Source organism: Barbus barbus, assembly GCF_936440315.1.
Source record: "Barbus barbus genome assembly, chromosome: 24".
Lineage (NCBI taxonomy): Eukaryota > Metazoa > Chordata > Actinopteri > Cypriniformes > Cyprinidae > Barbus > Barbus barbus.
The window spans coordinates 29,579,668-29,595,135 of record NC_136752.1 but is presented as its reverse complement, the minus strand read 5'-3'; the positions used below and the strand labels follow the sequence as shown (position 1 = coordinate 29,595,135).

Below are 15,468 nucleotides of genomic sequence, written 5' to 3'. Positions count from 1 at the left end.
TGACTGAATTCTGATTTCAGGGTGAAGTAAGTTTATCAGTTTAAGGTTGAAATGTTTCCTAAACGCGGTATTAGCCGAGATCAGAGCTAGCCGCCGCCATATTAGCGCTTCTTCATCAAACATGTGCTTCACAATCAGCTCTGAATAAACACACGACGGCCTGAACACACACACAATCACAACCCCTTCACATTACACCGCGACTGAAGCAGAACTGACCAGGATCGGGATCCCTGGCCGTATTTTCTGGGGTGACTCCAGTAGAGCTGCTGATGGCCCATCTCGTCTCTCTCGATCGGGATGTAGGAAAGGAAGTGGCGCTTGTGCGCAGGCGCAGAAAAGACGCGCTCCTTCTACGCGCTTCCTGTGACGACAGCGCCGCTTAGCGGTCTATACACACAAACAAAAACAAATATTCGGTTATTATTTATTTATAAATGACTGAAAACACGTTTCGCCATTGAGAACTGGGAATCTGAGTTAGATGGATGATATATTAAAACACTTATTTTTTCTTATTTTATTTACTCTTTTTTTATTGGTAAGTTAATTTATAATTATTAGACAAAGCGTTTTTATTACTTTTTTAAATCGTTAATAGGGTGCAAACACATTTTAAAATAAAATAAGGAAAATACATTTAAAAATAAATAATACATTTAAGCTATACTTTATACATTTTGGTATATGAAGCTTGAAACTTTCAAAAGTATATATCATTGAGCTTATTATTATATTTAAAATATATTTGGTCCAGAATAAATGGATCATTTATATAACGTTCCCTTAATGTTCCCATAACCCCATTTTTATATCATAATCATAACCCAAACACATCTGCATCTAATGGTCGAGATGACGAATTACACACAAAAAAAGTGAAATTTAAAAAAAATAAAATATTGCTCTGGTGACAAAAAAAACTCACATCTAATTCAATTCTACGTGTAAAACCCCATATGTTTCATATTATTTGACATGATTTTGTAAAAATGTTGTAAGGTGCAAGAATTAGACAAATTAGTCACAAGTAGAAGTAACCCTGTCAATCATTATGGTCGCTAAATATATCTAATATGAGCTTGTTGCATGCATTGCATGAACTTTTTCATTCTTTTTTAAGCACAAAAGGCGAATATTGTGTGTCATGTGACATCAGGCGCGTGCTGACAGCTGAGGCCCCCGAGGTTTGCTGGAGCCTTTGGTTCCGCGCGCGGAGCCTGAGCACTATGACACGCGTCTTCAATTAAAATGCGCTTCTATGAGGACATGACAGCCGCCATACATGCCTGCATCTGCGGTGAGGCTTTGATTCTCTTTGGGTTTCTGTGGTTCGTGTGGATCAACATGCGGCAGCTCTTTAAGAATCAGTAGCAGCAAAGCTAACGAGTGACAGTGCATCACAACAATCGGTCTGCATTCGCGTGCATCGATTATCAGTCAGTTAAAACGAGTAATATCAACTAAATACAGTTTGTGATGAATGCAATGGCATGCTTTTGGCTTTAATGCTTTTTCTGGCTCGCGCCGCTACTCGCTTTAGCATGCAGCAGCAAGGAATGCATTCGTGCTGGCTTCATACTTCCTTGTTTTTCAACTTTACCCAGTGCATATTTGTGCAATCAAACGCTTTCTCACATTTATGAAGCTCTGGAATTGCATTAGTTGACAGTCGTGTAAATATGGTCGCGTTTCTCCCATATTGTGTTTTTGCGCGTGCACGTGCATGTATTTCCCGCAGGTTTATTCATAGCATTCATGGTCATAAAAATACGAATGCATTAACCTGCTAAAAGCACACAGATCACTACGTATATGTAGAAATGAAAGGGTGTTTGTCTTGGTGATTCACTGCAGCTTGTGGTAAGTTAGTGAATCATATGCAGTACTACTGTAGTATTAGTATAGATGTTAGGATAATCTGTACAGTAATGCATTTATTTAAGCAGAAGATTGTTATTTGGAAGCAGCACTCATGATATGCATGAATTAAATCAAGGTTTCATTAGATTGCACCGCACGTTTGCACTTTCATTAATGCATGTGAGTGTTTTTCCCATTTGAGAGGTTCAGAATAGTGTTTTTATATATTTCTGTGGTTGTTTTTGTCATTTATCTCACATGGTATTTACTGTGAAATACTTGAAACACGGCTCAGACTGGACATTGGCAGTAAAGACAATGGTGCAAACTATACATACTAGTAAGGAAAATAATATAACGTATAGAATGTGGAATCTAATATATGCAAAACTCTCATTTAGTTATATCTGACATCACAGGTGCGTTCAACAACTATGTTTATATGCATCCTAATAATCTGTTAAGAATCAAGACAACTTGATCTAAATGAAAAGACTTGATGTAAACACCCCAGTCTAACAAATATTAATCAATTAGGTGTATCGTGATTGAATATGTTGATCTGATATGATTTAAAGAGTTGCAGATATTAAATAATCAGGTTAATAGAAGAGTAATCGCCATTAAATTGGACTTCTTTCACAACCAGAAGCAGCTTGCATGCATTGTGCAAATTCTCATCTACAGATATCTAGTTAGTGATTACAGCCTATTTTGGGATGCTGCTTATAATTCTCGTTAGCAGCCTGAAATTTAAAGCATATTTTTAAATATGTAAACACCAGCTGAGATGCATGCATGCATTGGATCACTTGACACTGTGTTGCATCTCGCTGTTTATTCAGCATCTCTCACCATGAGTGTTGCACTTGTACTTAAAGTTAAAAATAGTTTAAATCTAAACTGCATTCGGTATCATTCTGTAACTCTACACAAGACAGTATATTGATGTAAAATACCACTTTTAAGAATCTGTTTACATGTGGAAAATCATGTAAATGGATGTTTTTAATCTGATTGCAACAGCGAACAGTTTCTTTGTATTGGAAACATTATTTTAGTATTTTATTATCTGCACTGCTACTGTTCTAGTCTTCTAATTAGCAGCTCTTCAGGTTAAATCCACAGAGACTAGTAATTAGGTCTGGACCCCTGTGGGTTTATACTTTAGTTGAATCCAGGGCCACATTTGTTATATTAATACTGTTTTAATACTATTAATCTCATGTTTCTTAGGGCACTTGGTCGAGAAAGATTTGATGTGCACAATGCAATATATCACTGAGTGTGTTGTGCATTTGAAATACAATCAGCTTTAATACTTGAGCCATGCATTTTGCCTTTGGTCAGCCATAAAAATAGCAGCGATCTAACAATAGGCCACATTAAGAGGTTTTGCCTTTTCAGCAGATAAGCCTTTCTTGAAAGTTTCTTGAGAACAAAAATGCTTTTCTTTGGTATTTTTGTGTACTTTGTCATTTTATGTAAATTATTTATTTTAGATGCATTGCTTAGATGCAATATTTTGGCCTAAACTTAAAAGGCATATTTAATTTCCATGCATTTTGATTATACACAGTTTTACCGTAAACTTCATTTGATGCATATTTGTCAGTCATGCATAAATGAAACAGGTCAGATTTCTGTAACTACATGTTTTAAATATACAGTAACCAGGTTTATATATTTATCATTAATAAATCTGCATTGTTTCAAAACCGAAAATTGCTTGTTCCACAGCTAAACATATTTCAATAATGTTTTTGTTTTCATAACTGCATAAATGTTATAGTTTTTTACACTGAACAAATTTATGCTGATTCTCTAAGCAATTTGAATACATGCATTTGCAAAAAGTTAACAATAAACTGGATAAACCTGACCTGTTTCTTTCATGTGTGATTGACAAACATATATATTTAGTCATTTAACAGATGCTTTTATCCAAAGCGAATTACAAATGAGGCCAATGGAAGCAATCAGAATCAACAAAAGAGCAATGATATGCAAGTGCTATAAGAAGTCTCAGTTATCTTAATGCAATATATAATAAAAAGAAAACAGATATAATAGAGCACGCTAGAGGCATCACATCAAGTTTTTATTTGTTTGTAAAACAGTGTAATCCAAACATAAGGAAATTTCATATGCAATTCAAACACATAAATATTTAAGTAAGGCCTAAATATTTTTTGGGTGTAGCTACTAAAATTCCATTGTTTACAATTAATATTTTTTTGTAAGGTGAATTTGTAATGTCACTTGCAAACAAATCTCAGACCGTGCTAATTAAAATCACCCTTTCAATTCATTTTCCACAGGTTTTAAAAGGCGACTCCTTTGCCTCTAAGAAAAATGCCTTATGGGAAACAGCGTCATTCGATTACATTCCAGAATTAGAGGACCAAGACTGAGCTGCATTTTCTATGATAACGTTTTGTAGCAGACTTTTTTTGCATCGCAAACCTGCCGTCCTCGTCTCCCGAATCATTTCTACGACCGTCCCGCGAGGCGACTGCCTATCATGAGATTCCGAATTTACAAGCGAAAGGTGGTAATACTGACTCTAGTGGTGGTCATCTGCGGATTCGCCGTCTGGAATAGCGGGAAACCGAAGAAGGCGAGCGCCGCAGTGTTTCCCAAAGAGGCGGAAACGGGGAAACGGAGTAGCGTTGGCGGTCAAGTACAAATACAGGTCACGATCCCAGTAACCCGTAAAACTCTCAACGAAACTCTTCCGGAAAAACAACAGTTACAACCACAGGCAGCTGCCAAATCTGAAGCGGATAACACAACTCTGGTGTACCGAGGAATCGTCTTTCAACTCAACTTCGACCAGATCCTAAGAAACGAGGAAAAGTTTCGCTCCTCGCGCCAGAAGGACGACCTAGTCGTCGTCGTCCAAGTTCACAACCGTCCCGAATACCTACGCCTGTTGGTGGACAGCTTAAGGAAATCGAAAGGAATCGAGAATGTCTTGCTGATATTCAGCCACGACTTCTGGTCGCCGGAAATCAACCGGATAGTCGCGTCCGTCGATTTCTGCTTGGTCCTTCAGATATTCTTCCCCTTCAGCATCCAACTCTATCCTCAAGAGTTCCCCGGGAATGACCCCAGAGATTGTCCTCGAGACATTCCCAAGAAAGATGCCTTAACCCTAGGCTGCTTAAACGCAGAGTACCCAGACTCCTTCGGACACTATCGGGAAGCCAAGTTCTCGCAGACCAAACACCATTGGTGGTGGAAGCTGCACTTTGTTTGGGATCGAGTCCGAGTCTTGAAGGAGCACCAAGGACTTTTATTGCTCATCGAAGAGGACCACTACCTCGCCCCCGACTTCTACCATCTTCTCAAACTCATGGCGTCCCTCAAGAAAAAGCAGTGCCCCGACTGCGACATCTTATCCCTAGGAAGCTACGGACACATCAGCTACTCCAGCAAAGCCAACAAAGTGGAGGTGAAAGCATGGAAGTCCACCGAGCATAACATGGGAATGGCGCTGAACAGAGATACCTACCAAAAACTCCTCAGATGCACCGATGCCTTCTGCACCTACGACGACTATAACTGGGATTGGTCGTTGCAGCACCTTACCGTGACCTGCTTGCCCACCTTCCTGAAGGTCATGGTCAGCGAGGCGCCTCGCGTCTTCCACGCCGGCGACTGCGGGATGCACCACAAGAAGTCGGCTTGCATGCCATCCACCCAGAAGACGAAGTTCGAGAACATTCTCCAGAGCAGCGGGAACCAGTTATTCCCCAAACAGCTGCTCATTACAAAGAGACTCCCAGCTTCTGGAGCCAAAGGAGTGGCTCCGCACGTCAAAAACGGAGGTTGGGGAGACATCAGGGACCACGAACTCTGCAAGAGCTACCTTCGATTGCAGTGACTTTGTATTGTTTTTGTTGTTTTTGCATCCTCTAATGAAAGCCTTTAAGAGTTCTTTACGGACTATTTCTTCCTATTGCCTGTTTTATTGAGATATTCCAAATAAAAAAAGTATGTGGCGTTTGGATTTGGTGGTTATGAGCATCATTGAAGTATTATAGTGTTATTGTTGTCTTATTATCTATTATTAAACTGCATTTTTGTGCCATTTCGAAGACGACGTTTGTATGTGTGATTTGCAAAAGCATGAACTTTCTTATTCTGTGCATATGTGTGTGTATATCTAGAGACAGTGTAATTTTGATCTGTTTAAGGTTATGCTAAAGCGACTGGGCTATTTTTGATATGCAGATGAACTATTTTCTATTTGCTTGAATGTATCTGACCCTTTTCCAGGTGTAAGGTTCTGCTTCATATTGAACGTATTACAGCATTAGAATGGTTTTGAAGCTTTTGCAAGACATTAAAATTGCATTAACTATCTCGCACTTCTCATTAGCCCCTTATAGACCCTTTGTCCCATTTACACAAGCTTTCGGATCTCTGGCCTCAATCTTCACAGATCTAACAAAGTGTGCGAAAATAAAGCCTTTGGAGCTAGTTTGTGATGTTTTAGGAGAACAGTTAGTAATCAGGGCTATTATGACTGAATATATAACTGAAATTATTAGTGCTGTCCAACGATTAATCGCATCCAAAATAAAAGTTTTTGTTTACATGATATATGTGTACTGTGTGTATTTATTATGAATATATAAATACAAGCACATGCATGTATATATTTAAGAAAAAAGGCTATGTTTATATATTAAATATATTTATATATAATATAAATGTATATACATGTAAATATTTTCAAAATATATACTGGATGTGTGTGCATTTATATATACATAAATAAACACCGTACACATATATATGTAAACATTTTATGGATGTGATTAATTGTTTGACAGCACTAATATATATATATATACGGGTATAGTTTCATATATGGCTTCTAATTTTCTCTGAAATTTCACATTTTCATTCAGTTTAATTTTAATTAGTGAAATGAATGAAAAAAAACTTGAACTATATGGACATATTTAAAAGAAAATGGCAAAAATAATTTATATTTCTAATTTTAATAAAAAAAAAATAACATTACAAAACACAAAATTACTAAAATTTTAGCAAATGAATTTATAAAAATAACATATTAACAAAATATTTGTATTTGTCGTTCTAAACCTGTTTAACTTTCTTCAGTGGAAGACGATAGAAGGTTTTAAAACTAAAGTCAATGGGAGCTGGTAACTGTGGACAAAAACAGTAGAAACATACAGTAAAATGGTGTCAGCTTCCTCTCTTTGAATGATTTTTATTAAATATTTTAACTTAATTCAATAATTTGATGATGCTTTCAGCTGCCAATAAGAGTGCTGTAGCTCCTTTTAACACTTTTACCATGTTTGAATTTCAGTTCAAGAGGTTATCAAGTACTTTTAGAGGGAAATATCTGCCAGAAGTGCTTCCTATCTGAATGTCCAATTCATACACTGTAAAAAATGGTATGAGCTATCTACTTAAAAAATTACGTTAACAATATTACACATATTTTTGAGTAGTTTTCAAAGCTTGATGAAATGGAATCTACCTATAAAAATCTCCTAAATTATTTAATCTATGACACAAAGAATTTAATATTATTAGTGAAATGTATTCATTTATTTTAAGTTGATTCTCAAAAGTATTGTGATTTTGAATAAGGCCTGTTAACTAACAATCACAGCTAAAATATAACTGCAAAATTGAGCTAATTCTCTTCAAATAAATAGGTAATAGCCTTCTTATTTATTTTTTAGTTTAATAAATTCCTCAATTTTAGCCTTAAAACGGCTTACGTTTCCCTAAAAAATTAGGAAAATATATTTCTTGGTTTTACTGTATTGGTGAAAAGTTCTCAATGTTTTCTACACAACACTGAACCAATAATTTCTTTAATAAAATATGCACACTATTTTAACTTATTTTTTTTATGAAAATTACGAGACCCATGATTCATTCTTTACAGTGACACTCACAGCCTGGTAAAAAGTTGTAATTGGGATGTTTTCCATTAGTTAAAGACACTTGAGTGTTTAAGAAAGTGATTTTTAGTGCATTGTTATGCAGTTGCATGTGGAAAAGAGTTGCATCCTCACGCCTGCGAGATCTTCTGGTCTGTAGATGCGACTCCATTCCTTCTTCATTGTGCGTCTGTGGGATTTTTCACCTGTTTTATTCTCCCTCTGGTGAATATCTGATCTGAGCACCTTTTAAATGCATAAATGGTTTCTTACCACAATCTTTTCAGCTAATAACTGCACCGAAATGCATCCTATTAATCATTAAATGCTTGTGTTAGCAATACTGATAAAATGCAGAACAGAGAACTGCACCGATGGACTTTGTGTGAGCGACTTTAATGCAACAACAACCAGGATACAATTTCACTGATTTTTCTTTATATTTTTTTATTAGATCTTGATATTTGACCTCTAATGTTCTCATCAGATTCTCTCAAGATGAAATCATCATTTATTTTATAGCTCAATTTATTAGTTTTTTATTTCTCCTGAGGGATTTCTGGAAAAGCTTGTTCTAGCTTGTATGAGCAAAGTCAGTATGTTTTAGTCCAATGCCATAACATTACCTGTCCATTATCAGGAAAAAGAAAATCCTCTCTTGGTCAAAATGACCAGAACACAACATGAGGCTTAAATACTGCAAATGCATCGGTTTATAAATACCCTGCAATTTTTCCAATTACAAATGTTGTGCAGATATTAAATCCTTATATATATAGATAGATATTACAACCTTTAAGACGAATTACTCTGGTGCCACCATGTGTTCAATGCATTCAGACATCCACTGCTGACATATAATGCTATTGGATTTAACAGTTCAGTGCCAATTTGTACGATGAGTAATAAGTTAGAATGCAAGTGACCAGATATAATTATATGAATGCATTTTTAACTGAATGTTCAAAACATAATTATGAGGTATGTGTTTTATGCACAAAAGCAGATCAGAACTAAATGTGTTCCAAACTATGTCCATCAACATACTCCTTGTGTGTGTGTGCCAACTGTCTCTCTGTGTTAATTTCCCAATTATAAGAACTAAAGTCGGGGAACATCAGATGAAAGGCCGTTCCGTTCGGAGAGATGAATGCAAAGATTGCAAACAAGCAGAGAATTAATAAACTGTGGTGTAGCGTTTAAAGATTTGGCCCAGAAATTGAATATTGCAAGAGTTGATTAATCATCATCTTTGTACCCTTGATCAAAACTAGGAATGCAACCCGGTTGAGCTGCTAAATGAATCGTGATACAGTTGGGGGTGTATAAGAATATATCTCTGACTCAGATCTTCTCCATCTTGCCTCTGTATAATAGTAGTGTTTATAAGCGAGGCGCTGCTTTGTTTACAGCAGCAAACTGAGGAAATGCTATATTGCTGCTGCTCCATAAGCGCCACCTGCTGTCTGAATGTAAATCTGCGTCTAATTCAGCCCGTCTGCGGTTTCTGTTTCATGCAGATGTTTTATGTAGCATAAATTCACAAAGCTATAATCAGACCGTTCTGTTTTTGCTTCAGATTTTTTCAATTATACAATATAATTTAGATTAAAAACCGCTCATGATGCATGCATGTACGATGTTTGTTTGGATCGTGATTAAAATGCAGTGGTTGCCTTTAAATTGAAATGAAAAGAGCACAGGCTTCATTTGATTTGTTTTCAAATTAGTTTTGTTATTTGACATCTCAAACGTGCAGCATTTTGTATGAGAAATAATAAAAGCATTTATAATTTGTCTTAAATCTCAATTTGTTAAAAAATAAATAAAATCAGGAGAACATCGTATCGAGTGAATCGTTACATCCCTCATCAAATCTCTTCACTTCAGGATATAAAGTGCATTATATAACATAAAACACTTTAGAATAGTTTTAATGGTGTGTTCGGGTCATTTTGACCCAGAGAGGATTTTCTTTTTCCTGAAAATGCTAGTATTTTTACATTTTTGGTGGATTTTTATTTTATTTTTCACCTTGTTATAGGTGTTTCTGGTCAAACATGACCAGCTTACTTATTTTACGTTATATTATTACCAAATCTTGGATTCGATCTTTTAATCAACTAGTTTTCCTTCAATCAGCACAGGTTTTGTGTTTCTCTCAGGAACTGATTGATCGTAGGCTTCATTGATTTGAGCTCATCCACTTCAGTTTTTGAGTGAAAAACGCATTATTTGTGGATAATTGTTCACTCAAAAACTGAGACCTACGATCAAGCAGTTCCAAAAAGAAATACAAAACCTGTGCTAAGAGTTGATAAAAGAATTGAATCCAAGATTTGGTGATAATATAGCATAACGAGATTTACAAACTATTTTAACACCAAATTAGCTAAAGGGTTAAATTAGTAATTATATGCTAGCCACAAAAACAAGCCACAGATATGCTTAAGATCATTTTAATTTTGATATATATATATATACATATACATATATATATATAAATTCCTCTGTATTAGAAATACAACTGTTTTCTATTTTGTGTAATTATTCTTTCAATCTATCATAAATCCGTAATTACAATATTTACACATTGTACATTAACCCGTTTCATTTGAAACCATATTAAAATAAATGTTCAGAAAAGATATCTAGCTCTCTTTATACTTTGATAGCATTTCCAGGGAGTCCTTTACGACTCCAAACATTTGTAAAGCCATTTTCTTCTAATTAATTTAGTGCAAATGATTTTTCACTCTTGAACAAAAGTTTGATTGCAACATCCAGCGCTGATGGAGCGAAGCATCACGCCGTTACCGAAACGCATCAGCGGCTTCCGGCGTGATTTTGTTCCAATGCAATTGAGAGAAAAAACAGTTTCAACAATCAGTGCAAAACACCTCGACAGTCTGTTTGCTATGAGCTCAGAAATCCAGCGAGGACAAACGGAGGACCGCCATGAATGTGGAAGGAATGGACTGCGATTCTGTGAAAACACATAATGAACCAAGAGGGAACAAAACTAATTACTGAAAATACTGAGCATCAGTTTGACTCTCAAAACCTGCCGAGAACATCATATTTCATCCCAAATGCCCATTCGTTTTCATTATTTTCATGACAATTACACACAATTCCCAGTAGCTTATTGAAATGTGAAAAACATTGTAATACAGTAGTGAAAACCATCCTGTTTGGACAGAATTATTTAGCTTTTAATTAAACTCAGCATACTGTACATTAAATACTATTATGGTACTTAAAGTTGTACTTCACAATATATTGCATCACAGTAACAAGAATTAGGCTGAAAATGTGTTTAATTATCATGAAAATAATGCATGAAATCTTAATGGTCCTAAAAATAGTTTTTGTTTATGCAAAATTTTTCTTTGTTGATTTTAGGGTGAAATGTGATCTTGACAGGCTTCGGCGTGAATAATAAATGTGTGTTCCTCAGCAAACATGATGGCAGATATTGATATAATGTGTCTGAAGGTCCAGATAGAGCAGCTATACGACCGTCCCGCTGGGAGAGTTGGCTGGGTTTTGGGACGACAACAGACCCTAAAGACACAAAAAAAAAGAAGACAAGTGAGGTTTTTTGAAAGAAATTAATACTTTTATTCAGCAGTGATGCATTAAATTGATTTGGGAGTTTTCTCAACTTATTTTTATAGCAGATTTTTGAGTTTCTCCACTTTTTTGAGAAAACTCAAAAAACTGCTGAAGCTGGTTTCCTTAAACTTTTCAAGTTCTCTCAACTTTTGATTTCTTACAGCACTGTAAAAAATAAATAAATGGTTGCTTTAAATTTTTAAGTTTTCTCAAAACATTTTTTCACAGTGTAGGTGGATGGAAACATAGCTAGTGGTGCAATGCTACATTTACAACGTCTACAACTCGAATGGAACATTTTCAGCACATACTAATAACATGGCACATTAAACTCAACCCAAACGTCGCTACTCACCACTTTGCCAGGCCGTGCCCACGTGCAAACGAATCCCTCCTGACAGGCAGTGACCAAACAGTCCTCGAGGAAGATCAACACCGTGAGTCTCTCGTGGGCGATTTTCTTACAAACCAGCGGCTCCAGCAGCGGGATTTCCTCCATGCGCGGACACGAGGTCGTTCCCAGCGTCTTTGCGACGTCCGTTTTAGCCGCTCGCGCGCCGATGATCTGGTTGAGCTTGTCGCTGCTCTTGTTGCTAATGTAGCTGATGCTGTGATTGCGTTTGTGCTCCTTTTCCTGATTCCGCTCCTTACGCACTTCGTGCAAAGCTAACGTCGCGAATTTGCTGACGCCTGTCGCGATCAAAGCGCTGTCTACAATGCTGGCAGGTTTGCTGCTGTTTGGGCTGCTGCCTGTCGAGTGCTGCAAACTATTCGAGCGCGGTAACGAAGAGTTTGCGCTATTGTTTCCGTTAGCGCCGGTTTCCGCGCTCATTGCGTTCGTTTGAGTCCTCGTTCTGGATAACGGAAATAGAACGTCTTCTGTAAGGTCCCATAAGCATAGCTGAGTGTCCTGACCGACCGAGCCAAACCGGTACGTCACGCTACCGTTCGTAGAGTTTCGTTTGGATAGTCTAGATTGCGTGCTATTCGCCCGTTCGCGATTTCCGTTGAATTGTGCATTGTCATGGAAGTCTTCGTCGCTTCCGCTAAACTCCGCTGGCGCTTCGCAATCCTGAACGCTAGTGATGCAATGATCGAACGCAACGACGCTCACCCACGATTTGTGCCCTCGTCCACGAGCGACAACCCGGCCGTCCGAAAATGACCAGACTGTAACGAGATCGTCTTCCCCGCCGGTTACGATGAATCGTCCGTCGGGGCTCCAGCAAACGCACAATAGCCCACCGAAGTAGCTTTTCATTGTGCCTCGCAGCTCTGTTGCGTCAAAGCTGAAGACGCGAAGGAATCCATCCTGACTGACGCAGGCCAGAAACTTTCCGTCGGGCGAGAAAGCGAATTCGTTAACCGCGCCTTCGCCCACCGTCCAGCGGAGGAGAGGATTCCGGGCCGATTTGCTCTTGCCGGTGTGAACGGCGTAGCTCTCGCCTTGCTTTAGGAGCTGGTAATGCGGCGGAGTCGTTCCACAGGTGTGCTCCACATTGTACAGGTACAAACAACCGCTCCCATGAGCCACCAGGAACAGGTGGTCTGAACCCGGGACCCACTTTATACACGTCACCGTGGACTTGTCAATTAGTCTCTGTTAGAACAGAAACAAAAAAGAGAGGCAGAATTACAAAAGATGCAAAAAAAGGTCCAAAAATTTATTTAAATGTTGTTGCAAATTTCAAATTTTATTTATTAATTTTAATTTCAAAAATATATATTTTTAGAATGTATGCAAAGACAATACAATTTAGTAAATTAAGATAAAAGCCTTAAATCACAATTATTGTTTTAACAACCAGGTCAAATAAAATAAATAACAGTAAAATAAAATAATGGTCCGAAAATAGATTTCATTTTCTTAATGTAAAGTATAATTTATTTATTTAGACCAATTTAAAAATATATACATTTAATTATATTAGAAAGACAATAAAATGCATCTTTCACATAAAAACCTTAAATCATTTCATTTGTTTTTTTAATGTAATTTTTCAGTCAGAAACCTGAATATTTGATCTAGTCCAGATCACTGACTTAACAACTAGGTTAAAACTCTTTAGGTTTAATCTCAAACAAATAAGTTGCTAGAATGGAATGCAGTTCAGGACTCACGTCTTCATTAAAAAGTTTGCTGGTTTCCTTTTTGATGGGGTCAATGAGCTGTACTTGCCCTGCAGAAAAGCCCACCAGCAGCGAGACGCTCTCCGCCGTGGCCGTCAGCGCGTTGGAGTCGTGACACGTGGGGAGCGTTCCCTTATATATCCGCTTGTCTACAGGTTTGCTCATGTCAGCGGCCTGGTGACATCAGAAACAAGCAGCAATTTAATATTTTCACATGCATGATGTTAGGCTAAAGAAAGCATGATTTGCAATTAAAAATATCGGTCTCACTGTCCAATTAATGCACATTACAATTAATGCATGATCTACATCTGAATCAGATAATGCACAGTATATTCTGAGCTGCACTTGCGTGCATTTAAAATGATTTGCAAATGATGCTGTAAACACAAATTATGGAATAATATTACTCATGCAACAGGTTACCCACCCAAAATCTCATGCATACGCCAAAATCTGCCTGTAAAATGACAGAGTGCATAGGATACTTTAGATGCACTTTACATGTTAACGATATCGTAAACACAATAGTTTGCACTCAACAGCCTTTTAAACATAATGCAACAGGTGACCCACCCCAAAACCCCAAAATCAGTGAATGTGCATTATATTCTAGGATGCATTAACACACAAACTGTGCTTTGAAAAGTATTTACATAACGTTACCACAGAATGTAAACGTTAGCCACCTAACCATTACACATAAACCCTGGACATGCCCTAATGCAGTTAATGCATAGTTTTTTTTAGGTTGCATTTACATAAATGATTTTTAAATGATGCTGTAAACATAAATTATGCAACAGGAACAGGTTACATACCCCAAACCTCATGCATATGCCAAAATCTGCCTAAAATAACAGTGCATAGGATATTTTGGATGCACAACACAAAAGTTTACATGCAACAGCTTTTTCAACATAACGCAACAGGTAACCTACCTCAAAAACGCATGCATAATTATGGATCTGTGCAAAAATCAGTGAATGTGCATTATATTGTAGCATATAAACTGTGCTTTGAAAAGTATTTACATACAATAACCATTACACATAAGCCCTGGACTGCAATGCACAGTATATTTTAGGTTGCATTTACATTAGTTATTTGCAAATTATGCTGTAAACATATATTATTGAATTATATAATTCTAATGCACTAGCATATAATCTGAATTTTAAACGTGTGTTTATATAATTACCACATAATGCCAAAGTTCACCATAGGCATAACCCTAGAAATCAGTGAACGAAATAATTTTTGTTGGATTGTAACTGTGCACACAACAAAGCCTTTGCAACACAATGCGAGCCGCAAACATCATGCATAACTCTAGATCTGCTCCAAAACAATGACTACAAACTATGTTCTGGATTGCAATCTGTATTTAAACACCATGCAACAGGTTTCCCACTTTAACCGCATGCATAACTCTGGATCTGCTGGAAATCAGAGAATGCACGGTGTGTTTACATGCAACTTGAGCTGTAAACATTATTTACACACAGTGCACAGTCTAACGCTTTTCTTGACCAATGCACACTTATTTTTGCGCATGCATGTGTCAGTTTTATTGACATAAACTCATTTAAAGCTGAAGAAAGAGTCCTATTAGCTGTCAAGCCGTTACCTTCTTGACGCCTTTATAAATGTAAAAGTAAAGCTCCCGGCCCACATTGAAACAGATTCTCTCGCCGTTACCGGACTGATCGTTCACGTTCACGAACGAGACTTTGACCGGGTTCGAGCCCTGCGAGTTGAACGGCACGCGGTTCGGCCGGCTGTACTCAGAGTTCGGCAGGAGTTTATAGACGCCCTCCCGTGTGCTGAATTGAGTTTTAATTTCGTTCGCCTCCTCCCCACCTCCCTCCGACGCCATCTTCCACATTAGTATTCATTCCGCTTCGTGCACGAGCAT

At 37.3% G+C, this 15,468-nt stretch overlaps 2 protein-coding genes across 4 annotated transcripts; one reads left to right on the top strand and one right to left on the bottom strand.

The window, feature by feature from the left end:
* Positions 1-1,161: 1,161 nt before the first annotated feature.
* On the top strand, positions 1,162-6,471 carry LOC306844067 (alpha-1,6-mannosyl-glycoprotein 2-beta-N-acetylglucosaminyltransferase-like). Its single transcript, XM_079375929.1, has 2 exons — positions 1,162-1,300; positions 4,185-6,471. The coding sequence occupies exon 2, from the start codon at positions 4,388-4,390 to the stop codon at positions 5,750-5,752; it is 1,365 nt and encodes a 454-aa protein (XP_079232055.1). The 5' UTR covers positions 1,162-1,300; positions 4,185-4,387; the 3' UTR covers positions 5,753-6,471.
* A 3,844-nt stretch (positions 6,472-10,315) lies between these two features.
* wdr20b (WD repeat domain 20b) lies at positions 10,316-15,468 on the bottom strand (the record flags this gene model as incomplete). Of its 3 annotated transcripts, none has more annotated exons than XM_079375926.1 (4): positions 10,316-11,369; positions 11,776-13,020; positions 13,542-13,724; positions 15,181-15,468. In XM_079375926.1, the coding sequence occupies 4 exons, from the start codon at positions 15,436-15,438 to the stop codon at positions 11,316-11,318; spliced, it is 1,740 nt and encodes a 579-aa protein (XP_079232052.1). In that variant the 3' UTR covers positions 10,316-11,315. The 3 variants fall into 3 exon arrangements, with proteins under 3 accessions (XP_079232052.1, XP_079232053.1, XP_079232054.1); XM_079375927.1 differs by having other exon boundaries at positions 15,252-15,305; XM_079375928.1 differs by lacking the exons at positions 10,316-11,369; positions 11,776-13,020; positions 13,542-13,724 and adding an exon at positions 14,614-14,784 and having other exon boundaries at positions 15,181-15,429.

What these genes read in the sequence shown, in the direction of transcription:
- LOC306844067 (XM_079375929.1), top strand. Translation starts at nt 4,388, where the DNA reads ATGAGATTCCGAATTTACAAGCGAAAGGTGGTAATACTGACTCTAGTG.